We start from the raw sequence: 25,120 nt of genomic DNA on the forward strand, positions 1-25,120 counted from the left end.
GTTAAAACAAAACAGAGTGTTGTGATGAGCTCCTAACTGCAGCTAGCCTGTAGCCAGGCCTGGCTGAGAGGCCTAGAGGCCTCTAGCTGCCATTCACGCGATGTAAAGATCTCAGGCCGCTGCATGTGCTTTGCAACCTATTAAGAAACAACAAAAAATGAACTGAAGCAATTGTGATGCATCAAGTCACAGCTAATATCCAATGATACCAAGCGCGGTATCATTGTATATTAGCTAATCAACCTTTCTTACCTTTAGTAATGGTCTACACTGCAACAGACACAAGAATTGCATGCTACTAAACAATGAAATTGCTCTACATCATCACCTCAACCAAAAGTCTATTCAGTATTACGAGTGCACAGGAAACGTATGTTTATGAACGTTATAAACTCGTGCCCAATCGGTGTCATAGATTCACTCGGGATTATGGGATTGTTCAACCTCATTTTATGAACTTCCTTGATTAGTCCCACACTCTACCGGACTGGCCAGGACTCGGACCACGATCTGAATGTGAGCCTGGACTCATCACTACTCTGATCACGATCTGAATGCGAGTGGACACTCGACTCAGATCATGATCTGAATGTGAGTCCGGACGAACTCACAACTCAAATCATGATCTGGATGCGAGTCCAGACTCACTCAAGACTCGGATCATGATCTGAAATGAGCTTGAGTGAGCCAACTCATGAGTGAGTCTGTAGACCTATGTAGACTGTGCTACACGTGACTTTTCAATGAATTTGGTTCAGCTGTCACTCAACTCAACAAAGTAACGAGGAGACATTCAAGACTTTAAAGTGCCTTCAAAACGCTAATGTGTCTACCTTTGTACGCAGCATCCTTTGGAAAACAAAAATTTATGAGTAAGTATATGCTTTGTGTTGATAGCTTTCAACACAGATTACATAAGATAGTTCTTCAGTGTAATGGTTTGAACTGTCATCCTCAAACTTCTTAGTTCTGGCTTTTGTCCCTTCAGTTTTGGAGTCCAAATGCATTAATAGCAGCAACCATTCTCGAAAGAAGCCAAAACTGTTAATCAGCAGCACCTCTTTCACAGTCATTTGTAAAACAGCAGATATAAGGAAAATTAAAAATGAGCAGATAGCAACAACGAAAAAAGGTGTTGTCAGACAGCAGGGAAAATAAATACCGGCACCTAGCACAGATTAAGACTTTCAACCGTAACTCATGGCTAGTAAAGAGCCGCCGCGGTGGCTCAGTGGTTATGGTGCTTGGCTGCTGACCCAAAAGACGCGGGTTTGATCCTGGCTGTGGTGGTCGAATTTCACTGGAGGCGAAATTTTCGAGGCCCGTGTGCTGTGCGATGTCAGTGCACGTCAAAGAACCCCAGGTGGTCGAAATTTCCGGAGCCCTCCACTACGGCGTCCCTCATGGCCTGAGTCGCTTTGGGACGTTGAACCCCATAAGCCAAGCCAAGCTAAGCCAAGTAATGGCAAGTAAAAAGTAAATAGGAAAAGGCAATTATGTTTGTGACAACTTATTGTTAAATTTACCGAAAGAGAGCCTGACGGCAGCAATGCCACTGCGATATGCTGAGTGAATGGTGGACCTTTTGACTGCCTTTGAAAATCGCCTCTTTGAAACCCTTTCAAGTTTGAATATCGCTAGGGGTCTGCAGTGTCATGTGACTAAAATGTTATTGTTACTTGTCTGTGGCATGGCTATTACTTTGATCCTTATTTTCGGCTGCTTTGAATGCAGTGTGCAGGGCTCACTCTAGCGTGTTCTGTCTGTTGCCAGAGGTAAGGCCAAAGCGGTATGAGCATTGCTCGCAGAGGAAAAACTCGTGCTAGGAAATGGAGAATTCCTTATGTGCACATAAGGAATAAGGTTGATTGGTTTATGGGGTTTAACGTCCCAAAGCGACTCAGGCTATGAGGGACGCCGTAGTGGAGGGCTCTGGAAATTTCGACCACCTGGGGTTCTTTAATGTGCACTGACATCGCACAGCACACAGGCCTCTAGCATTTCGCCTCCATCGAGATTCAACCGGTGCGGCCGGGACCGAACCCGCGTCTTTCGGGTCAGAAGCCGAGCACCATAACCACTGAGCCACCACGGCAGCTACATAAGGAATAAGCTGTACTGTGTGAACATAGGGGTCTTCTAAAAAGATGGTAGCAACTCTGCATCCTCCTTATAGCTTCGTAAGTGGGCCAGTGCTGTGCTGTGTGTCCCTTTAGCCCCATGACTCTGTGAGTGCACGTAATTCCACGCTGTTTGGAGCCTTGGACAGGCTGTGTTGGGAGGCTGAGAAGAATGGTGTTGCTATGCAGAGGGGGAGAGCTCGCGGCTGCTCTCGGGGGCCGAAGAGGAGCAGCCGGGGGAGTCGACCGAGGCGAGCGCAGCCCCATCGTGCACCTGTAGCAGCCAGCCAGCAACTACAGCTGCCGCCAGCAGCCGGGCATCCTCCCAGCTCCAGGTCAGCTCCGCACTCCTACTCAGAATGCTCGTGGGAGAAACCTCTGCTCTCTCGGCAGCAAATAGGTGCCATACCAGGCAAATGCTGGCCAAACTACATTGTACTGCCCAGCCATGGTTGTGCCTGGTGTTGAGACATCCAAAGCGGGAACTGTTCTTACCTGCTGGCATTTCACTTGCCTTGTTTTAGTGCAAAAACGCTTGTACGCTCACCAACACCGATCAAGGATCTTGGCACTGCACGTACGATCTTGTGCCATTGCCTAGCAACCCGAGTTACTACCCGAGCTTGCACGAGTTACTCAGGTAAGCTCGGGTTAGTTAGGATGAGCGTCGTGCCATCTGCTCGAGAGGTTGCTTGGGAAGAGCAACATGGGTTGCAAAATCCCGACGAGCGGCTGGGATAGAAAACAGCCACCTGCCAGTGGAGTGGCGCATCGCTTAACCGCTGCGCCACTGTGCTGGTAGTGGTATGTGAAGACTCACCGCCATCTATGAATCTTAAGTAGGAATTACCAATTCAGCATACATGGGCAATAATAACCCACTAAAGATATCATGCCACACCCCTAAGGCAGAGTTTAAGTGCCCCCTCCAATGGAAGAATGTACACCTGCTTTTGGAGGTCTACTCGGTTTAACTACGTTAAGCCCCTATCAGTTCTAAGCTGCTGTGCTCTGGCTTATTGAAAAGGCCTTTTTGAAAGCTCAGTGCTGCAGTGTTGTTCGGTCAATGCTCGAATGGTGTACACCACTTTGGTTCCCAGCAGTAGATATTGGTGACCGATCCGAAATGATGGGGCTGAGTAAATTGGCAGCGAAAGAACCGATCACTTGCCCTGGAGGGAATTTGTGTTTTCTGAAGTTTGTTTTTCTTTTTTTTTTATTTCATGAATGCAGGCATTTACAACTATTTTGATGGATGAGACTAAGGGTGACACGAAAGGTCATCTGACAGAGCCCCAGGCTCTAGTACTCACACAGCAAAAAGCGGGAAACATTTGATTTGAATTTCAGTTTCTAGGTGATTCAGTGTGGTGAACTGTATCCTACTGTGTGCAACAAACAAAATGCATATGAACAGTTTGTGTTAGTACCCAACTTAGTGACATTTTAGTGATCAAGGCATTGTTACTTATGTTCAAACGCCTGTGCTTAAGCTTGTATTTCTAAGTCTTGAAAATTCTTTTTTTCATTCCCTCCGCATTAATGCTAGGGTGGAACTTTTGGCTGGCTTATGGTGTATTGTAGGAGGTTAAAGTACTGAACATAAAAATAACAACCAAGCGCAAAGTATCCAGCTAGAGTTTTTTAGTGACCGACTGATCGTGCACAGATGGATGGGCTCTTATGAGGTGCCTGCTTGTGATAATAGCAATTAAATGTGAAGTGATAAGGGCACACACTTCCTGTCGGTCACAGAATGGAAGATAAGCTGATACATATGTTGCCTTTGTCATTGTTTTTTTGCCTCGGCAATCTTATGAGGGTATGGGCTATGTGATGTCTGGATCCAGCTAGCTAAGACCTACGAGTCATGTTGCTTCTCAGCTCCATGGCTTACCAAGGACACTGTGGTGGGTTGGTTGACTCATCAGTGTGGTACAGAGAAGTCTCCGGGCAGAAGTGGTCAATGAAGCAGGTTTATTGCCTGGACATACATTGCGCAGTAGAGTATTATTATTATTATTATTATTATTGTTATTATACGAGGGGCGTTCAATAAAGATTTCCCCTGACTCACTTCTACTTATTGCAGGATGCTGAAACTGCGCATGTGTAATGACTTAAGTCCCTATAGGTCACGCGCCAATGTGCAACTCTCAACAAATAACAGTATTCCTTTCAGAGGTGCTGAAGTGGTGTGAGGTGGGATAATGGATGCAGTGGAATACAGAGCACAAATCAAGTTCCTGTACTTGAAAGGCTCCACTCCAAGGGAGACGTTCGATGAGACAAAACAGGTTTATGGGGAGGATTCCCCATCATATGATGTAGTAATGAGCTGGCATTGTCCATTCAAATGTGGTCGGACTTTGGTGGAAATGGCTCTGATTGCAGGGCGACCTCACTCCGCTATCGATGAACACACCATCCATCCAGTGGAGGCCGCCATTTTAGAAAATCGCCGCGTAACCGTTCGAGTTCTAGCCCAAAATATCAAGATTAGTGTGGGGTCCATGGAAAAAATCATTCAGAACCATCTTCACATGCGTACGTTATCCGCTCGCTGGGTCCCCCGGCTGCTCACACCTTTCCGAAAGCAGGAACGAGCCGAATATTCCCAGGCTCTTTTGACGATGTGCCATGGAAACCAGGATGACTTTTTAAACAGACTGAATGCACAGTATGAAAGCTGAGTCTATTACTATAATCGGGAGACTAAAGTCCCGTCGGTGCAATCGAAGCACTTGGACCCACCGCCTCCAAAGAAGGCACGCGCCCAGCCCTAGGCGGGCAAGGTCATGCTCACAGTCTTTAGTGACCAGCACGGAGTAGTCTTGGTGGATTTGCTAGCAAAAGGTGCCACGATTACTGGGGCATACTATGCTTCACTGCGGAAAAAATTGCGGGAGGCCATCAAAAGCAAGAGACGTGGCATGCTCACCAAAGGTGTCCGCCTTCTGCAAGACAGTGCCTCAGTTCACAACTCTCATGTTGCCCAGATGGAAGCACGCTGCTGCGGCTTTGAAATTCTACCGCATCATCCTTATTCACCCGACCTCACACCATCGGACTGCCAGCTCTTTCCAACAGTGAAGCCATATTTGAAGGGCAAGCATTTTCCAGATGATGAGACTCTGATTTCTGAAGTCACAACATGGTTTTTGGAGCTACCTGTTGACTTCTACAAGCGAGATGTTTAAAGTTGCATAAAATAATGGGAGAAGTGTGTGTCCCTGAGCGGCACCTATGCAGAGAAGGACTAATAAATCTGCAAAGTTTAGTTGCTCTCCGTCTAAAGGAAGTGGGTCAGGGGAAATCTTTATTGAACGACCCTCATATGTACAGTATATACAGTACACAACAGCTATACAAGCTGTTGTATATAAGTATACAACAGCTGTATCTTACCGGTACTCACCTATGGGGCAGAAATGTGGAGGCTAACAAAGAGGGTTCAGCTTAAGTTAAGGACAACGCAGCGAGCTATGGAAAGAAAAATGATAGGTGTAACGTTAAGATATCAGTAGCGGGCGAAGTGGGTGGGGGAACAAACGTGGGTTAATGATGTCCTAGTTGAAATCAAGCGGAAGAAGTGGGCTTGGGCAGGGCATGTAATGTGAAGGCAAGATAACCGCTGTCTTAAATGGTAACCGAGTGGATACCAAGAGAAGGCAAGCGTAGCAGGGGGTGGCAGAAAGTTAGGTGGGCGGATGAGATTAAGAAATTTACGGGTGTACGGTGGCCGCAACTGGCGAAAGACAGGGTTAATTGGAGAGACATGGGAGAGTCCTTTGCCCTGCAGTGGGTGTAGTCAGGCTGATGATGATGATATGCAGTATTACCTCGTTGCTACATTTGATATGATTTCCCAGTTCATGGGCTAGAAAGGGCATTAATAATGTCACATAAAGTTGTGCTATTTTTCTTCCTGTTAATACGTTCCCAGTTACCGTGGTTTCCCAGCTACCATGTGTAAAATTTCCCCAAACTCTAGTCTTATAATATAGTAATAAGTTTAGTGGCTAACCACTAAACATACAAGTGGGCCGAGTCTAGGGGCATGCGACACGAGGTGGAATGCAAATGGCAGCTACCTGCCATGGTGGCTTCCCTGCAGTGATTCACTGCAAGAGGGTGTAGCATTTGAAAAAAAAAAAAGCTTAGTGTGCTTATCTGAGAGTGGGCCCTTCCTGTGGGGAAGTGACATGAAAAGGAGAAACACATCAGCTTCTTCACGGGGCCTAAGCACTGAGGGAAAACCATTTGAGAACTAGAATGACCCGCTTATGTATTAGTGGGCCGGGTCTGAGGAACACAGCAAGAAAAGCAAGAATGCTGCGAACGCCAGCTGCCGTTGTGGCTTCCCCTCATTGCTTAGGTGCAAGGGGGTGAAGGTTCCAAAAAATGACTTAAGATTTCAGCTAGTCTCTTCATTGCCACAGAGGGACCGGGTGTGTTCCGAAGTTCATTCCGCGCTTGGCACGACACAAATCCAGACTGGATTCTGCAGAATTAGATAAGGAGTTGTTGATACCTTGTGCCAGAAATGCCGGTCGACATTTTTATGCAGTGAAGTTATCAATACATGTTTTTGTACATCATTGAACAGTTCCATTTTTGAAATTTAGGCGTTTTGGATCACAGGTTTTTCTGGACAATGTATTTTTTTCCTTCCGCATTTTTTTGAAAAATGTATTGAGATTTTCGGTATTCAAAGACTGGGGGATTGTCGTGGCTTGCGGGTGACAGTGTCAAGAAGCCGTACACTGACAATCCCAGGAAGCTGTACGCTGGCAGTCCCAGTCAGTGTACTGCTTACTAAGACTTTTTGGCATGCCCTGTTTGAATTGGCAGCTTAATTTGCTTATCTGTGACAACTTTGCTGCAGTGACAGGAACTTTGGACACTGCAATTTAAAGGGGCACTGAGGAGAAATTGAAGTTCGCTTGTGTCAACAGAATACGAGCTCCAAAACCCAAGAACGCCACTCTTACTGAAAAACAAAGCTGTTGTAAGGTAGAAAAGGGTAAGAACTAAAATACAGGTTTTACCGTGCCACAGGCCAGTCTCGTAAGTACTGGGATGGTAATGAAATAGGAGATAAGGTACCACAGATCTTTGAGGCTGACGGAAACATACATGAAGGTTATGTGTTTTATCGATATTGAAGTATATAAGTTTAGTTTTGAAACCACTACTACACTTTTATAACACCAGGAAAACGTAAAAAAGACAATGCTAATGTTGGAAGTCAAAGAAAGCCTACAATTGGCGGCGCAAGAGGCATCCAGCTAAGTTTCGGTATGTTTCGGGGTGTTTCGCTGCTATGCATTCTGCGTGCCTGCATGGTTTCGTTACGTGCTTCAATTTACAAGGGTGGAGCAGCAGAGGACCTCCGAGTGCCTCTCCAAGTGCACCTCGGACGAAGTTCGTGCAATGGCACGCAACTGCAACAAGGAAAAAGAGCTGTGTATAGCCAATGTTCAGCGCGCCTCCATGTTAGCAAACGTACCACTCGGCATGTTCGCTTCGTCAACGTACCAAGGCGCTAGGCTGCATAACCAGCCCTACGAGGACTCTTATTACAGAATTTAGATATGCCCGCACGTATCAGTCGCTGCACATCAGTCGTGACGGTGGCTTGGTGGTGACAGTGACGCTGTGTGCTGTGAGGTCGCTAAATGCAGGCCGCAGTCTATGCAAGAACTTCATTGTCGGAATCGGAAACAGGATCCATCATAATGTTGGTGCAAATGTAAAGCGACGATGGCTGGTAGAGGCCTGCAACGTCCTGCCGGCAGTAATTTTCATCTCGGCTGCTGCTAGGTGGGAGCACAGCGCTCGCGGCCAGTGATCACGAAGACCTCAATTCTGTTTCCGCTGCTTTACATCACTCTTGTCCTATTTTGTCATCAGAGAGTCCCGAGTTTGAATTGTAGTGGTGAGAAAAAGTTTCTCAACTTCGAATCTAAATCTCTTAGCAATCAATGCACTTTTCGCTGCCGGACAAGCGGCAACAAAGCCACAGAGTGCCGAACTATCGGATTTTTACTAACAAAAAAAATTTGATAGCGTTCTTCTCGGTGTCCCTTTAAAGTGCAGCATCCTTGCACTGTCCATTTTTTCTTCACTTAGTGGGAAATGCGAGAGGCATGAAGAGCAACTACCGTTTGCAAACACGATTGCTGTCTGTGGGCTTACATTTAATCGCATTAAAGAGCAGGACAATGCCGCTTCCGTGACAGGAAAGAGGACTCGGAAAGTCATTTCCTATGAGAGTTGCTTTGAGCTCACTTGATGCCACATACCAGTGATGTGATTGCTGCAGCAATTGCACCAAACTGTGCCAAAATGTGCCAAACTACCAAACTGTACCAAAATGTGCCAAACTGCCAAATTGTGCCAAAATGCGCCAAATTGTACCAAAATGTGCCAAACTGTGCCAAAAGGCAGATGCTGCTACATTGTCACACAAAAAAATTGGAGGAGACACTTAAGCTCTGCCTTAAGAGTATGATGCGGTAGCACTGATGGGTTATTCCCCATGTGTACGGAGTTAGTCATTCTTGACTTAACATTCACAGATCTCTGGGAGTCCTGATGCCACTCCTGGTGCAGTAGTTAAGTGACTGTGCCACTGCCCCGCGATGGCAGGTGCTGCCACCTTGTGGGGCTTTTGTGCGACCCAGGTTGCTCTTCCCAAGCACCCTCTCGCCACCAGTCATTAATTTAGTTTCAAAACGTCAGTCATATATGACCAGTGAGCTATGGCTTTGCAGTGAAAGTGGTAGAAAGAGTTTTAGCATAGTGTTCTGCTACCATGAACCACTTTTGTGCTCAGCTACCTGCAAATGCGCTGATGGCCTTGAGGAGCGCTCACTTGCCACTGCGCATGTGCAACTGAGTCCCTCCGAAAGCGGATCACGGTACCGGATTGCGCTTCACTAAAACTCTCTAGCAACTCGATTTGCGTTCTTTTTTTGCACACCGATTTACTTTTCAAACTTAGTAATTGAGAACAGCAATGATGGTGCTTAATCACCATCATCAGCCTGACTATGCCCACTGCAGGGCAAAGGCCTCTCCCATGTCTCTCTCCAATTAACCCTGTCCTTCGCCAGCTGCGGCCATCCCTTAACCGCAGACTTCTTAATCTTATCTGCCCGCATTTCTGCTGCCCCCTGCTGCGCTTGCCTTCTGTGATGGCGCATTGTGGTGCGCAGTTTTTTGCCGTACGTAAGTCGCACCAATGAAAAATCCAGAAAAATAATCACTACTTATACATCACAAGATGCAGTGTCTATCTGAGCCAGAAAGCATTTTGGCTGCTCCAAAAGCTGCTCCAAAGTGACTTCGGCTTATCCGATCCCTGCTCTTACCCTTGAAAAGACGCAAGGCAACTTGCCATGGTCGTCATTTTATGTCTTGATGTAGCAGTTTAAAATAACATCATGAATGGCCCATGTGAGTAAAATGGGGTCTTCATATGTGAAACGGTCAGAAAATGCTGTTCGGTGTTAATTTTGAATGTGGTGGCTATTTTGGACTAGTTGGTGGCTACTTTTTTATTTTATTTATTTTATTTATTTATCAAATACTGCCAACTGCCTCTTAGCAGTCAAAGCAGGAGTGGATACATTGTTGTTGAACAATTGCTAAGGTGTGTTTAACAGCGGCAAAGAAAGAAAACATGCTGTTGACAATCAGTCATGAAGGAATGTGCACAATCAAAAAACAGAAAAAAAAAGAAAGAAGGAATACACTTCGTAAGGCGGACGGCAAAGCAAGAAGCGCTGTAAAGAAATACTTGCTGCATCATAGATAAGGTGACACGGCCGTAACAAAAGATCCAACTGAGGGCATGTCAGCTACCTCAGAGGGTAAGGCGTTCCACTCGGCTGTGGTTCGAGGCGACTGGCTCTGTCGCCTTGAAAAATATTGTTCGCGTCGTGTGTCATTGATGCTGCTGGCATTGCTGATCTTCGTCAGTGCTGCTTTCAGCACTGCTGAGAAAGATTTTGCCTCTTAAAAGTTTGTCATTCTCTCTTCCTTCCAGTGTTGTTGTCATGTAAGTGAACGTTCTGCGTAGCCCTTGTTTTCGTTACGTCAGAAGTGAGAGTTGGGCTGCACCTGCCTACTCTGAGACCCTTCCACACTCTCCAGTGTAGTCTTCAACAAAACTTCATGCTGGGCTAGTTGGTAGCACATTGTAGAAACTTGGTTCAGCGTGAAAGACGAACACAGAGAAAGGAAACGTGTGTTTTTGGACAACGTCATGTAACGTCCTGGCCCGTTTCTTTGGTCGTCTGCCGATTCTCAGAGTTTTTTCGTTCATATTCCTTCCATATCTTTTCCTTTTGTCATTTTCATCCTCATAGTTACCTACCTTATCTTGTTACCTGCGCTTTTTTTCACAGACAAAAGGTGAGCTTAGATAGTGTGAGTCATGTAAAACTTAAAGTAGCCTGCAGCCGCCCGAATGTGCGCATGTGTGCGAATGACTATGAATGTGTTTCTTGCATCCATGAATAAATCAGCTGTTAGTAGTGCTCTGTGTGTGTCGTTTCCTTTCTCTGTGTTCGTCTTTTGCGCTGAACCAAGGGTAGGCGTTCACACACGATGGAGCATTTATTTTTCTATGCTTATTTTTTCAGGCTGATGAGCCCGAACAGCCAACTGACCTTTGTGAGTGTTTTTCTTTTGCTCTTTAATTCTTTACGTCACAGTGTGGAGTGTCAGTCAGGTGGTAAAGCTTATATGGCGGCTGTCAGAGGTTAGCCACGGTGACCCCTTTCTAAAGCTTGTTTCACATGCAAGCGAAAATGCTAACGGATCCTGCCATTGTGACACAAAAACCTGTTTTGAGTCGCCGCGGCGGCTCAAGCAGCTCACGTGCCGAGGTTACAACAAGTTGAAAATTTTTCGCTGCGACGCTCCGCTCAACTGCACAATTTGCCCAGTCGCTTGTGTGTGAACCAGCGTTAACATTCTCCTTAGCAGGCACAAATAACGTCTTGAAACGTCTTGCAATGTCTTGTAACATCTTGCTGTTGAGAAGTCCCTGCTACAAGTACCCCACACTGGCAGCGTTTTGTTATCCTGATGCTGTATGTGTCTGCACACGGGTCATGACTCGAGATCATCGCAGATGCATTGATTACCACTCGGGAAGCTAGTAATGGCCCCCAGGTGTGACCACATATACTCTTTGCTGAAGTAGAGCTCTGGTCTGGGACCACACCACAGCCTGTACGGTGTGCTGGTTCTGATCTGGTGCTGCACCAGTTCTCTGTCCTCCCTTGCCAGCCATCCAGCGGCTGTGAAAAAGAAAACTTAACACTTATGGAAGTTGGCCTGTTTGGACAGGTTACCGTGTTCTAATCGCAAAGAGCCTACTCTCACTTAAGGGGGGAGCCTGGTGTTGAAAATTTTGTTAATCTAGTTAGAATTATGAAGTTTTCAGGGAACATGTATTTTTGTGCTCTGGTTCTAGATATATCATTTAATTTCATGTTGAACAATTCCTTGAGCACTTATGCACTTTTTATGCAAGTATTTTGCGAACAGTTTTGGAGAAAATTTCCTGAGGGAAACTCGCTGAAATGTATGCCATTTGGTTCTCTTGATACCAAGGAATGCAATAAGGGTATAATTATCATCCTGGCTATCATAGAACTTGAGTTATAGGGTACTGAAGCTGCGTCTTCACAAACAGGAATGCACACTTCTCATATCTGAAGCGACAACTTCAAAACCCTATTACCTAAGTTATATGATAGGCAGGAAGACAATTTTACCCTTATTGCATTCCTTGGTGTCAAGAGAACCCAATGGCATACATTTCAGAAAGTTTCCCTCAGGAAATTTTTTTCAAAGCTCTTCACAAAATAAGTGGTTAAAAATTGCATAAGTGCTCAAGGAATTGTTTTGCTTGAAATTTATTTATTTATTTATTGAATACTGCGGATATGCTGTATGTCCAAGCAGGAGAAGGAAATACATACAGGAGAAAAAAGCAAAGCAGGTGCGATAGTGCCGAACAATATAAATACCATAAAACAAGTAACGAAAAAATACAATTGAAGATGCGGTTACAGTATAGCTACTAAACCAACAGTGAAAATCAAGAATGATTACAAAGCAACGGAGAGTTCTCCGGTAGAGCTTTCCATTGAGAAACTGTTCTCGGAAAAAAGGAAAACTTGTAGGTATTTGTGCGTGCAAAAATAGGTTTCAGGCTAAGGGCATGCTTATGGCGCGAGGCTCGTGTAGAATCATTAACGATGTAATTTTCAGGTCGGATACCAAGTCGAGAAAAGTATAATGAATGAAGGAAGTTCAGACTGGCTTTCTTCCTTCTATCTGCAAGTGGTTCTAAGTCTGCGAGGTTCAGCATGGCGAAAATTGAATGACATGTTTAGAATCGGCACACAGAAATACATATTCCCTGAAGATTTCTTAACTGTGACTTCATTAATAAAATTTTTCTTTTCAAGACCAGGCTCCCCCCCTTAAACTGTAGCTTTTCTTAGCCAAAAAGGTCAGAAGAGCGTAACACTAGTGTCGCCGCCACTGGTCGTTTTTACAAGTACGCTGTGATGATGCCGAGGCCAATTTTGTGTGCGGAACTCTGGGGCGAGGCTACACTTTTATTCACTCTTAAGCGGTCATTACAGGGTCCCTTTTGGTCTTAACCCTTTCTTGGACAGAGGGACACATGTGGTCCCACTTGCTTCAGGTGCCCACATATGGAAAACAGTGCATCTATGTGCAGTTTTTTCTGTGTGCCGAATACTATTGAACTGTAAAAAAAACACTCAGCATTTTTATCTTTCGCTAAGGCGCCCCTTTGGTGGTGTTCAGTGTGTTTTTGCAAGTGCGGTTGTACAGCTTGATGCAGTCCAGTCTGGCGGGAAAATTAAATTCTGAGAAATGTTTCAGCTTTTGAGCATTGGCACTCAGCGTTTGCGCTTCATTTTCCCTACCGTGAAAATGAAGAAAATTCGTTAGTGACTGCGACATTGCAACTAGCGTGGAAAGCACAAGGACAGCGACAAAAGGAACCGACGGGACAGCACGCTAGACTTCAACTGACGTTTTAATGCACACAGAACAGATTTTTGCACTTGTACTCGGCGCATGCTCAGGAGACTGTACCCCCGCCCCCTTCTCTTTATCACGAGGCAGGTTGTCATAACAAAGAGTAAACATTTAAACCAAATTGACGCGCAAGTTTTTCGACAGATAGATTAATTCTTTTTTCGTGAGGGCTACTGAGGGTGTGCTCACGCACTTGTCCCCTGCCTTATCAATGCAAAATGCTTCAAATATCTCCCTATCACCCTGCCTATGAAGCCGCCTCAGCACTCTCGTGTGGCTAAAGAGTGGAACGCATTTTTCTTCATTACCGCCTGTTGTTTTTACTTTGCATTTGCGGCAGTGTGCGGCCAAATGGCCCCCCGCCATGGTGCCATTGGTGTCACTTGACATCAAGCTATGCAGTAAGGCTAAAATTATCACCCTGCCTGTTATAGAAGATGAGTTATAGGATTTCGAAATCGTCAGTTTCTTCTCTTCTGTAAAGTGGCAAATTCAAAACCCTGTAACTCAACTTCTGTGATAGGCAGGATAATAGTTTTTCCCTTATTGCATAGTTTGATGTCAAGACAAGCCAATGGCATGCGTCCTAGCAAGCTTCCTGCAGCAAAATGTATTAAAAGCTGTCGGCAAAAAGTTACATAACATACTACATAAGTGCACAAGGACTTGTTTTACATAAAATTAAATTACATATTTGGAATCAGCACACAAAAATACATGTTTCTTGAAGATTCCATTATTGCGGCTTCATAAACAAAAATTTTTTTTCAATGACCAGCTTCCCCCTTAACATTATGAGCTTGGCAGGAGAAATTTTTAAATGCGAATTTCGCAGCTATGAATGCGTCCTTTGCTGCTGAACGAACGTCACACTGGCGAGAAAGAGATGCGCAGTGTTGGATGGAGGTGTCCTGATTGTCCCCTCCTGGATGTGTGCAGTGAGCCACCTGAGTCACTTCCTGTACCAGAAGCTGGGCCTCGGCAATGACGAAGAGCCCGTGCACATCCTGGACGAACCCAGCGTGGCTGGCATCGTGCGCTACATCAAGGGCGGAAAGTGTGGGTACCACTCTCAGCCCTCGACCCATGTGTAAACGGTGCATTTTGTGAACTGTCAGCCGCCCCACCTAGTGGGAAATAGAGTATTTGTGAGAATGGGTAAGAGCACTGTTAACAGCGCCTAATTAGTTACGTTAATATCCCTCAAGAGAAAAGTATACAATAGCTGTATCTTACCGGTACTCACCTATGGGGCAGAAACGTGGAGGATAACAAAGAGGGTTCAGCTTAAGTTAAGGACAACACAGCGAGCTATGGAAAGGAAAATGATCGGTGTAACGTTAAGAGACCGGAAGAGGGCGGAGTGGGTGAGGGAACAAACGTGGGCTAATGACATCCTAGTTGAAATCAAGAGCAAGAAATGGGCTTGGGCAGGGCATGTAATGGGAAGGCAAGATAAGCGCTGGTCCTTAAGGGTAACGGAGTGGATTCCAAGAGAAGGCAAACAGATAGCAGGGGGTGGCAGAAAGTTAGGCGGGTGGATGAGATTGAGAAGTTTGCGGGGATACAGTGGCCGCAACTGGCGAGGGACAGGGTTAATTGGAGAGAGACATGGGAGAGGCCTTTGCTCTGGAGTGGGCGTAGTCAGGCTGATGATGATGATAATGATGAACATTAGAAGCCGAGTGGGTTTCAGACTTGTTGACAGTACATACATCGGACGTGCTGACTATGCCTTTGCACTGTCAACACATAGTGTAATTAAGGATCCCCTAAATTTTTTTGAAATCTGAACGAAATTCAATTTATAAGCAGTCACAGACAGCAGACATGCCTCTCCTGAGTGTCTATGGCAAGCCCATCACTGCACACTGCATGTGGAAGTATTAGCAGCCCTGTACAGTCATGTAAAGGATTGCTCTGTAAAGTCTTTGTGACGCCTGAGAGGAGCATGTTGAGCTCCCATGGTTACGTTGTCTCGGTGCGTGCTGACTCTTGGTGTCTGGTTTCTTGCAGGCAAGAACATCATTGCCATGATTGGGGCTGGCATATCCACAGGTGAGTCAGCTGCACTATGTCCACTGGCAAAGCAGGGCAGCATCTTCCGAAAGTTCTCGGAGCATAACTAATGTAGCATGAATATTGTCCGATTTTTCATTGTTTACTAAATGTTGCAGACTGACCAGGTTACTGTCCGTAGCCTATGAGGTATTTACTAAGGTAATTGTAGAGTCTGGACAACCTTCGACTTCAGTCAACCAAATGTTCAGGCAGGCTGTCGTTAAGGGTACTCAACAATGGATTGTATTCACACTTGTATTCACAGGTGATAGAGAAATGCGTAGAGTATAATCAGCTGCTGTACGTAGCCTGTATAGATTATGAAAAGGCATTTGAGTCGGTCGAAAATTCAGCAGTCGTGCAGGCATTGCGGGCTCAGGGTGTAGACAAGCCTTATGTGAAAACACTGGAATTTCAGCAGCATTTGTTTGGGGCCATGTTGGCTCATGATTTAAAAGCTTGATATTAACATAGAAAGAATGTGGTATGGGTCGCTGAGAAAGGAAATGCAGAAAAAGTGCAGCGAGGAGTAGGGAAGGCAAGAAAAGGTCGAATGTTGCGCAAAACAGAGCAGCACTACGCATGAGGCAGCAGTGTTGAGAAGTGGAGGTTTGGCAATACTGAGGGGGCGGATTTGCCACGCTTGACTGTGTTGCTCGCCTTGTTTAACTGTTGCCTCTTAAATGGCACTGAGGCTGCGTAAGGCAGCGCCATGTTAATGAAAAACGTTGATTTTCATATGGAATCAAACTGGTGTTACATTCGTAGCGGTGTTATATTTTGTGGAAATGCAGAAATACGTCGTAAGCAAAATTGAAAATGCGGTATCCTAAAATGTGTTGACTGAAAAATAAATAATTATCACATAAAGGGATGATAGCAGCAGAATGGAAGGCATTTATGAGTGTTTCTTTTATAAACCAACACTGTGTGTTTAACTCTTTCGTTACCACGCCACTGTGCTTCGATCACCGGTGATCGAAAAATTCGAAGCGCTACGGCAGCGCGACCGCGGCCGCTACGGACTTGCTGAGTCATTCGGTTTGTTGTTCACACATTAAACTTCAACTTCCTGTTTAGTTTATATTTTTGCCAAAAAGCGGCAATTTTTGAGACGCGCTTGAAGTTGGGTGTGCGGCGTCGGGCGCTCCGAACATGCCGTCATCATCGGGAATGGCGCTCGCTCGAAAAAACCCCGTTCCACTCAATTCCGCTGCGTTTGCACCACATATTTTTGATGTATCGATTAGCACGGACCCTGACGACGATGCTGTATCGTCAGGTATTGTTTCGAAGCCCAAACTGGGCAACCAGAGCCCAGAACGCTCGCCTGTGCGTTCAGATTCCTCGTTCCGGTCTGTTTGTGCGAACCGAAGCTCCTCATTGTAGCCGTTACGGTGATGTGGCGCCATCTAAGTTGTTCTCCAGAGACTACAGTTTCGGTTTCTGCGTAGAGAGCAATTTTCCCACGACGCGCGAATTTTTGAAACGCCCTTGAAGAGGAGGGTACGGCGCGGATGCTCCGTGCATGGCGTCGGGCGCGCAGACGGCGCGCGCTCGGAAAAACCTTGCTGCGCGCAATTCTACTGCGTTGACTGCAATTATTATCTATGCTACGAGTAGTAGTCTCTGGTGACGATGTTGCATTGTCGGATTTTGGTTCAGACGCTGTAACTGCGCAAACCGATCCCGGAACGTTGGCCTGATAGTTTCGCTGTTTTTTTCCTGTCCGCTTGTGCGGGCGCATCTGGTTTGTTGTTCAGACGGTTAGTTCCATTTTCGGCCTAGTTCGTAATTTTCCCGCCAGTCGTGCATTTTTGAAGTGCCCTTGGAGCATAGGCTTATTGCGACATAATACGCGGTGAGGATGGCGTCGCGTCGAGGTCGGGCGCTTCGCGCGCTCGGAAGAGTCCCGCTGCACGCGATTCTCCAGCCTCTGCAGCTGATTTTCAAGATCCTCCGAGCAGCAGTGACTCGGACGAAGATGTTGTAACGTCGGATTTCGATTCTGCAGCTACATCGCAGCTATACTTATCGCATACTATATATCGCAATATCACACCTATACTTGTTGTGTTTTATATACTTTTTTTTAATTTTTGACGTAAATTAAATAAGTTTTGATTTGTATTTTTTAATCCACGCTTAACAAGCTTTCGTTTGGCGCATAACATTACACTTCCAATTTTTTTTTTGTTGGACTGTAAAAATCATATAAAGGGCACTCTCAAACGAGCCTTTTCAAGAGGCATGAAGAAAAAAAATTCTAGCTCGAAAACTACTCAAGTTATAATTTTCAAACTTTAATGCCATGATTTAGAAAGAATTTGAATTGTTTTGTAATTTCTAGAATTTTTATAGTACAAGTGTTTGGAAAGTTATTGTCATATAAACACAAAACTTTTCTTCTTTTTTACTTTTTGTTATGTTTACTGATTTTTTTTCACAGCATTTCAAGCAGAATATGTGTTCAAATAAATTTCATTATAAAGCGCATTCTATCTGAATTATTGTTATGCATTTTATATAACTTTATCTATCACACTTTTTCTAAAAAAAAATTTTGTCTGAGACATGTGAAAAATGGTCGTTTTTCCCGTGGTAAGGAAAGAGTTAAGCGGGGACCAGGGTCTTTAAACTGACCTTTTTATTTGTGGCTAGAATCTGATGAAATTTCGCACACAGATGTGTTTTTCTCTTCTGATTTCAAAAATGTAGTCATAATTGAGCTGGTGGTCTTGGATCAAAAGTTATCTTAAATTCTAGAGTGTAATTAGGTAATTTCTTACACAGCTTTAATGAACTCTCATTGCATTTTGTTGCTTTTAATTGCATGAATTGATAGTTAGCAAATTCCCATACCCGATGACATTCTTACTTTTTTGGTTTAGGCCACATATAAATAGCAATTTACTATTAGCTTAATAAGTTGCAGTGTAAAATACTACGACCTTTTACTCTCAACATAGTATATCAGGATGAAATGCCTTTAGAGAATGTCATCGGGTATGGGAAATCTCTGGCGATCAATTCATATCAATAAAAGCAACAAAATGCAATGAGAAAGTTCATTAAAGCTACATAAGAAATTGCATTCTAGACTTTGTAAGATCTAAGACCACCAGCTCAATTATGATTACATATTTGGAATCGGAAGAAAAAAACGCATCTGTGTGCAATATTTCATGAGATTCAAGCCATAAATAAAAAAAAGTTACTTTTAAGACCCTCGTCCCCCCTTAATAAGTAGCCAGTTACTTACCTTATAGCATCCTTAGAGCCACGCCATCACCAACTGATATAGCAAAGATATTTTGTAGTCCAAGTGACTTTACTATAGAGGGGTTCTACCGTAATATTTACTTTTGCCTGTGGACATGAAGGCAGCAAATGGGCCTATTTCTGTTACGCATGGCGACAGAAGAGTTTGAATGTGGAAGCATGGTCCATATTATTGTGCCTTCCACTGTGCATACAAGTAACTGTAGCTGCACATTGCAAGTTGATTTGTGCGTCATTGTGGTATATTTCCCCCAGGCAAGCTTCAGAGAAGTCACCTAACACTGGCACCATGTGCATGAGTGCCATTGTTAGGTGACTGGTCTGAGGGAGAATGGAGTTTCCTTGTTTCCGCCTCCATTGTTCGCAATTGACAGCGAGGTGCTGGAAGTAGTAAGAGAATATGTTTACTTAGGGCAGGTAGTGACCACTGATCCGAATCATGAGAGGGAAATAACTAGAAGAATAAGGATGGGGTGGAGCGCATATGGCAGGTTCTCTCAGGTCATGAATGGCAGTTTACCAATATCCCTCATTGAGAAAAGTGTATAACAGCTGTATCTTACCTCTACTCACCTATGGGGCAGAAACGTGGAGGCTAACAAAGAGGGTTCAGTTTAAGTTAAGGACAAGGCAGTGAGCTATGGAAAGGAAAATGATAGGTGTAACGTTAAGAGATCGGAAAAGGGCGGAGTGGGTGAGGGAACAAACGCGGGTTAATGACGAAGGGTTGAAATGCGGGCCAGTTGGTACATTGTAAACTGAGAAAAAACCAGTCACACAAGACGACGGACAAGAAGAGTGTACACACCACAACGACTGGACTAACAACTGAAGTTTATTGGAAAATACATGGTCCGAGCAAGGCCAGCAGAGCATGCGCAACAACATCATCACTAATCACTGCGCAAAAGAGACAAAGACAAGAAATCTAAACTATCGTGGACGATCTAAAAAAGCAAATTCTTTTTCAAGTAAGCTCACCGAAGTTGTGCTTATACAATCAGAGCCTAACAAACCGATATGATATGCCTCCAGTATTTCCCGCTCCTGTTTTCCCTTGCCTCTACCAAGAATGGTGGCATTGCTAAACAAAGGATAACAGCCACATTCGTTGCAATGGCGAGGCAAGTTTGCACCGCCACCGGACCCCAGGGAGGAGTGATGCTCACGAAGCCGGTCATTAATACACCGGCCAGTTTGGCCGATGTAAACTCTCTCGCATGTGAGGGGGAACTTGTACACCACCTGTGCGACACATGTCGTGAAGCGATTCTCATGCTGCGTTGTGCAAACGTGGTTCCTTTCCCTGCCTCGAGAAATGCGCGAACACAGTCCCGACAGCTTGCAAGGAGCAGAGAACACCAAAGAGAGGGATTGCGATGAACTGTTTCCGCAATGCACTGGGAAAAAGCTGTCACCATACCATCAAAACCAGCCTTGACAATCAATGCAAAGGTTTGGAAGCCGCGGGGTTCCCTAAACCCCTTTTGAAGGCAGTGGCTGAATCGCTGCTTCAGAACCTCAAGAAAGGACGCACGAAGAGGACTGACGTTGGGCCAACTGAACGAAAGAAGTTCGAGGTCATGCCGTACGTGCACAAAGTGAGCCACAACTTGAAAAAAGTGGCGGCCAAGCAGGGAGTGAGCATGGTGTTCTCTGCTCCTTGCAAGCTGTCGGGACTGTGTTCGCGCATTTCTCGAGGCAGGGAAAGGAACCACGTTTGCACAACGCAGCATGAGAATCGCTTCACGACATGTGTCGCACAGGTGGTGTACAAGTTCCCCCTCACATGCGAGAGAGTTTACATCGGACAAACTGGCCGGTGTATTAATGACCGGCTTCGTGAGCATCACTCCTCCCTGGGGTCCGGTGGCGGTGCAAACTTGCCTCGCCATTGCAACGAATGTGGCTGTTATCCTTTGTTTAGCAATGCCACCATTCTTGGTAGAGGCAAGGGAAAACAGGAGCGGGAAATACTGGAGGCATATCATATCGGTTTGTTAGGCTCTGATTGTATAAGCACAACTTCGGTGAGCTTACTTGAAAAAGAATTTGCTTTTTTAGATCGTCCACGATAGTTTAGATTTCTTGTCTTTGTCTCTTTTGCGCAGTGATTAGTGATGATGTTGTTGCGCATGCTCTGCTGGCCTTGCTCGGACCATGTATTTTCCAATAAACTTCAGTTGTTAGTCCAGTCGTTGTGGTGTGTACACTCTTCTTGTCCGTCGTCTTGTGTGACTGGTTTTTTCTCAGTTTACAGGGTTAATGACATCTTAGTTGAAATCAAGAGGAAGAAATGGGCTTGGGCAGGGCATGCAATGCGAAGGCAAGATAACCGCTGGTCCTTAAGGGTAACGGTGTGGATTACAAGAGAAAGCAAACGTAGCAGGGGATGGCAGAAAGTTAGGTGGGTGGATGAGATTAAAGGTGCACTGAAGAGGAATCTGAACTCGTCTTTTTGCCGCGGGAACTCGATCTACACGTTCCCAGCAATCTTAGAAACTGCGACTTATTGCCCTGTGTGGCCGATTTCCCTAATTAAATCGAATTAACGTCCGGCTCCCGCCTTTCTTTTTGAATTCTGCCTCGTACGGTGGGCGGAGTCGACCAACGCGTGTGGAGTGCCCTTCAGCCAGCTCCGTGGAGGCTTTGGTTTCGCTTCATTTTGTTTTTTAGGTTTCCGTGAATAAATAGTGTCATTTGTAGACAATATAACCGCAAAATAAGCCCGGAGAAATAAAAATACGCGCGGACTATTTGCTTCTACGGACTTACTACGTCTTACTCCGCCGATGGCAGAGCGGCAAGCCGCCACGGGACTGGGTGAAAGGCACTCCCCGCGTTGGTCGACTCCGCCCACCGTTCGAGGCAGAATTAAAAAAAAAAAGGCGGGAGCCGTACGTTAATTCGATTTAATTATGGAAATCAACCACACAGGGCAATAAATCGAAGTTTCTAAGAATGCTCGGAACGTGTAGATTGAGTTCCCGCAGCAAAAAGACGAGTTCAGATTCCTCTTCAGTGCACCTTTGAGAAGTGTGCGGGAATACGGTGGCCGCAACTGGCAAAGAACAGGATTAATTGGAGAGACATGGGAGATGCCTTTTCCCTGCAGTTGGCGTAGTCATCATGATGATGATGATGATGGAAGTGCCGTAAACTGTTATTCTTTTCACACTCTAGTATTTCATTTCATTTCTTTTTTTAGTTTCGCCTGCTTATTGCGTACATTTGTTGTCACAACAACATCGCGCGCCAGTGTCGAGCCTCCACAGTGATTTTGGGCATAGAATGAAGACTGTATGAAGAAGTGAACGAAAAATCATATAGCGTTCACTGAGAACATTCCTGCCACCTTAAGCTTGCCAGAAAGTTCATGACTTGTGCTATGTATGGTGTATGGTGCTTGGCTGTGTGGTGCTGGGCTGGTGAAAATTGTTGAGCACATCACTGCCAGACAGAGAGAAACTCTGAGCTCTCGGACCAAACACTCTGTACCCAAGTAAAAGTAAAGTAAAGTAAGTGTGATGACATGCATTTGTGTTTACTTTCTGTCTCCGTTCTTCTCCTTTTTGTTTGCTGTTTTGCTGTGAAATTATGAACTCAGCCTAACTCAACCCGACCTAACGGAACCTAACCTGTGCTGCATTTCATTTGAGCCGCGTCGGGTTGCAGCGGCGGGCATCCCCGACTTCCGCAGCCCCAACAGTGGCATCTACTCCAAGCTGGCCAAATTCAACCTGCCCTCGCCCGAGGCCATCTTTGAGATTGGATACTTCCGGGTGAGTTTGGTTGCGGTCTGGGACTCCTCTTGGTGAACTGAAATCGAAACATCCAGTCAGGTGCTTGGTTTTGGGTCAACTCGTAGCGTATAATAAATCAGTATGCTTTTCGGATCGCGATGGGCGACACCCCTTCTTGTGTAAACTGTGCCTTTGAAGAGGCAGTCAGTCATCTCTTGTGTGAGTGCCCTGTCTGTGAACGAAAGACGTAAGCTGCATTGTGCTCTGGACCGCCTTGATCCTCGCCCTTTCACAGAGGCCAGGATCCTCGGTCCGTGGCCACAACAGTCGACTGCCATCAAGGCTTACAAGGCACTGTTTTGTTTTTTTGAGAGAGACTGCCCTGATTGACAGATTGTGACTGTGTCTCTCGTTCCTTCTCTCTTCCCTCTTTTTAATCCCCTCATTCCCTTCCCTCCCCCCTCTCTATATCTGTCTATCTATCTATCGTAGCGTAAATCTTGTGTTAGCAGTGTCACCGTTCAATGCCTGTTTTAGTTGTCCTGGTTTTTAGTAGGCAACTGAAAAACTGTGCCAACATTGTTATCGCCATGAGTAATGGGGCGAGTAGTAGTAATAATAATGAAGGCATTATTGCACTGCAATATAATAGGGCACTGTCAGCATTGCGGGTCGCTCAAAGGAAATAAATGACATTGTGTTCAGGAAAGTAAAAACAGCAATAAATTATACACAAACCACACAGAAAGATGGGCAGGACAGCGCCCGTCCTGGCGCTGTGGTGGCTTGTGTGGTTTGTGTAGAATTTAGCGCTGTTTTTACTTTCCTGAACACAATGTCACACCAACCAGCCCCGGAAAAGGTACTGTTAAGTGAAATAAATGACTCCTCGGCTGTTATTCTCAAAGTCTCCATACTGCTCTGTTGGTCATATTTACAATGGCAGCCAGGGTGCCTTGATGTATTCAGTGCCATTGCATTGCAAGGCTTGCACATCGTCTGTTACACCCCGCAGTGGTGAGCATGACATGCCTAGCAAAACTGGCTCGATCAGGCAGTAGCGCACATATGCCACCACAAGCATTTCATGATTTAGAAGAACTTCCATTTGGGCTAGATGGATCATTGTACTTGAGAAAGGACAATACTAGCGCCAAAGAAGCACACACACAGCTGAAGAACAACGTAGGATGAGCGCACTCCTACATCGCTTGTGCTGCGTCGTTCTTCAGCTGTGTGTGATTTTTGTTTGTTTTTTTCGGCGCTACTGTTTTTCTTTCTTGAGCATTTCATGAAACCATCAAAACCACAAGCCATGGCGCAGCTGCCACTGCCATTTGCAGCACATGTAGGCTGATAGCCCGGCACATTTTTTTCCCCGTGGGATGCTCATATCCACGTAAGCGAAACCAGGACATTTCCAGTGTGGGATTACTTCCTATGGCTAGTAACCTTGCTTCAGTGATACTATGCGCAGAGCCCGGTACTTGATGGGCTGGCTAAACCTGCCTCATTGGCTCCAGTCTTCCTTGCTCGGCTTTTTGCCTTCGAGGAGGGAAAGTGTATGAAAGATTGTCTTCTGATATTTGTGGGTTTGTGCCAAGTGAAATAAATAAATGAAAATAATTCAAATAAATATCCGTGACAGGATGCGAATCTGAGGTGGCGCGAACAGATCAGCTTCGTTGGCCACTGTGCGAGAGCACTAGGCTGTCTCTGCAGCCATGTGTTGGAGTTGGCAGTGTTTTGGCAGGAACTAGGCATTAGAGCAATACACGTTGGCATTGACAACACTGCTGCAGAAACGTGGCACTGGAACCTAATTCGCCGGCGTAGATTAGATAAATTGGCATTGACGATGAAAAGACACGCATAACTGGCGCCCTGGGTAATGGATACCTCAACCGCGCTTTAAAGGGACACTGAGGAGAAATTGAAGTTGGCTTGTATCGACAGAATACCAGCTCCTGATTACAAAAACGCCACTCATACTGACAACAAAGCTCTTGTAACGTGGAAAAGAGCAAGAACCAAAACACAGGTATCGCCGCCACAGGCCAAACTCGCAAGTACAAGCGTGGTGACGTCATAGGACAAAACACGAGAAGCAACGAATCACTGAGGCGCAGCCAATGCATGCACAAATCTCCTTGACGTCGCCAGATGGCGCCACGTACTCGGCAGCTAAGCGCGTGCCTGCAGCATCGGGACCAATCAGCGCCTGCTCACTGGCAGTAGGCGGGCTCCCGGTATTCTGCTAACGTAACAAGGTACAAGGTATGCTAAAGGTGTCTATTTGCAAGAACTTCATTGACGAATTCCAGAACGGGATTCATCGTAACGCTGGCAAAACGCCGGTGCCAATTTAAACGAAGCGACAGTAGCAACAGCCGAAATAGCCAATAGATGCCTTCAACGTGCGGCCGGCGGTAGCTTTCTTTTTGGCTGCTGCTAGGCCGCACTGCTGGCTGCCAGAAATCACGGAGTCTGCGTTACTTCATGTGCACGTCATGTTTCACGTCACTTAGTCCGGTGTTGTAATAAGAGAATCCCAAGTTTGAATCAGAGCAGCAGGAAAAACTTTTCGAACTCTAATCCAAATTTCATAGAAGTAAATGCATCTTTCGCTTCTGGCCAAGTGGCAACAAAGCCGTGACATGCCGAACTATCGGATTTTGCTATAAAAAAAATGTTAATAGAGCTCTCCTCACTGTCCCTTTAAGGTACGTACGTGGCGGTGGTGTCCATTTGCAAAAAACTGTGCTTTTTCAGTTTGGGTTCTCAACGTCAGTGGGGGTTTCTTCTTTGCAAAAC

At 45.5% G+C, this 25,120-nt stretch overlaps 1 protein-coding gene across 3 annotated transcripts in view; it reads left to right on the plus strand.

Moving 5' to 3' along the window:
- Positions 1-25,120, plus strand: part of Sirt2 (NAD-dependent protein deacylase sirtuin-2) — a 57,838-nt gene that overhangs the window by 1,934 nt on the left and 30,784 nt on the right. For 2 of the 3 annotated variants that reach the window (XM_089563490.1, XM_089563488.1), the window contains exons 2-6: positions 2,310-2,455; positions 10,775-10,805; positions 14,160-14,279; positions 15,237-15,278; positions 22,239-22,345. In XM_089563490.1, coding sequence (XP_089419616.1) covers positions 2,310-2,455; positions 10,775-10,805; positions 14,160-14,279; positions 15,237-15,278; positions 22,239-22,345 — 446 coding nt within the window. Of the gene's footprint in view, positions 1-853; positions 873-2,309; positions 2,456-10,774; positions 10,806-14,159; positions 14,280-15,236; positions 15,279-22,238; positions 22,346-25,120 lie in introns of those variants that run through there. The other variant, XM_089563489.1, reaches the window with a different exon arrangement.

Source organism: Amblyomma mixtum, chromosome 10 (genome assembly GCF_055824585.1).
Source record: "Amblyomma mixtum isolate Tamu chromosome 10, ASM5582458v1, whole genome shotgun sequence".
NCBI classification, from domain to species: domain Eukaryota; kingdom Metazoa; phylum Arthropoda; class Arachnida; order Ixodida; family Ixodidae; genus Amblyomma; species Amblyomma mixtum.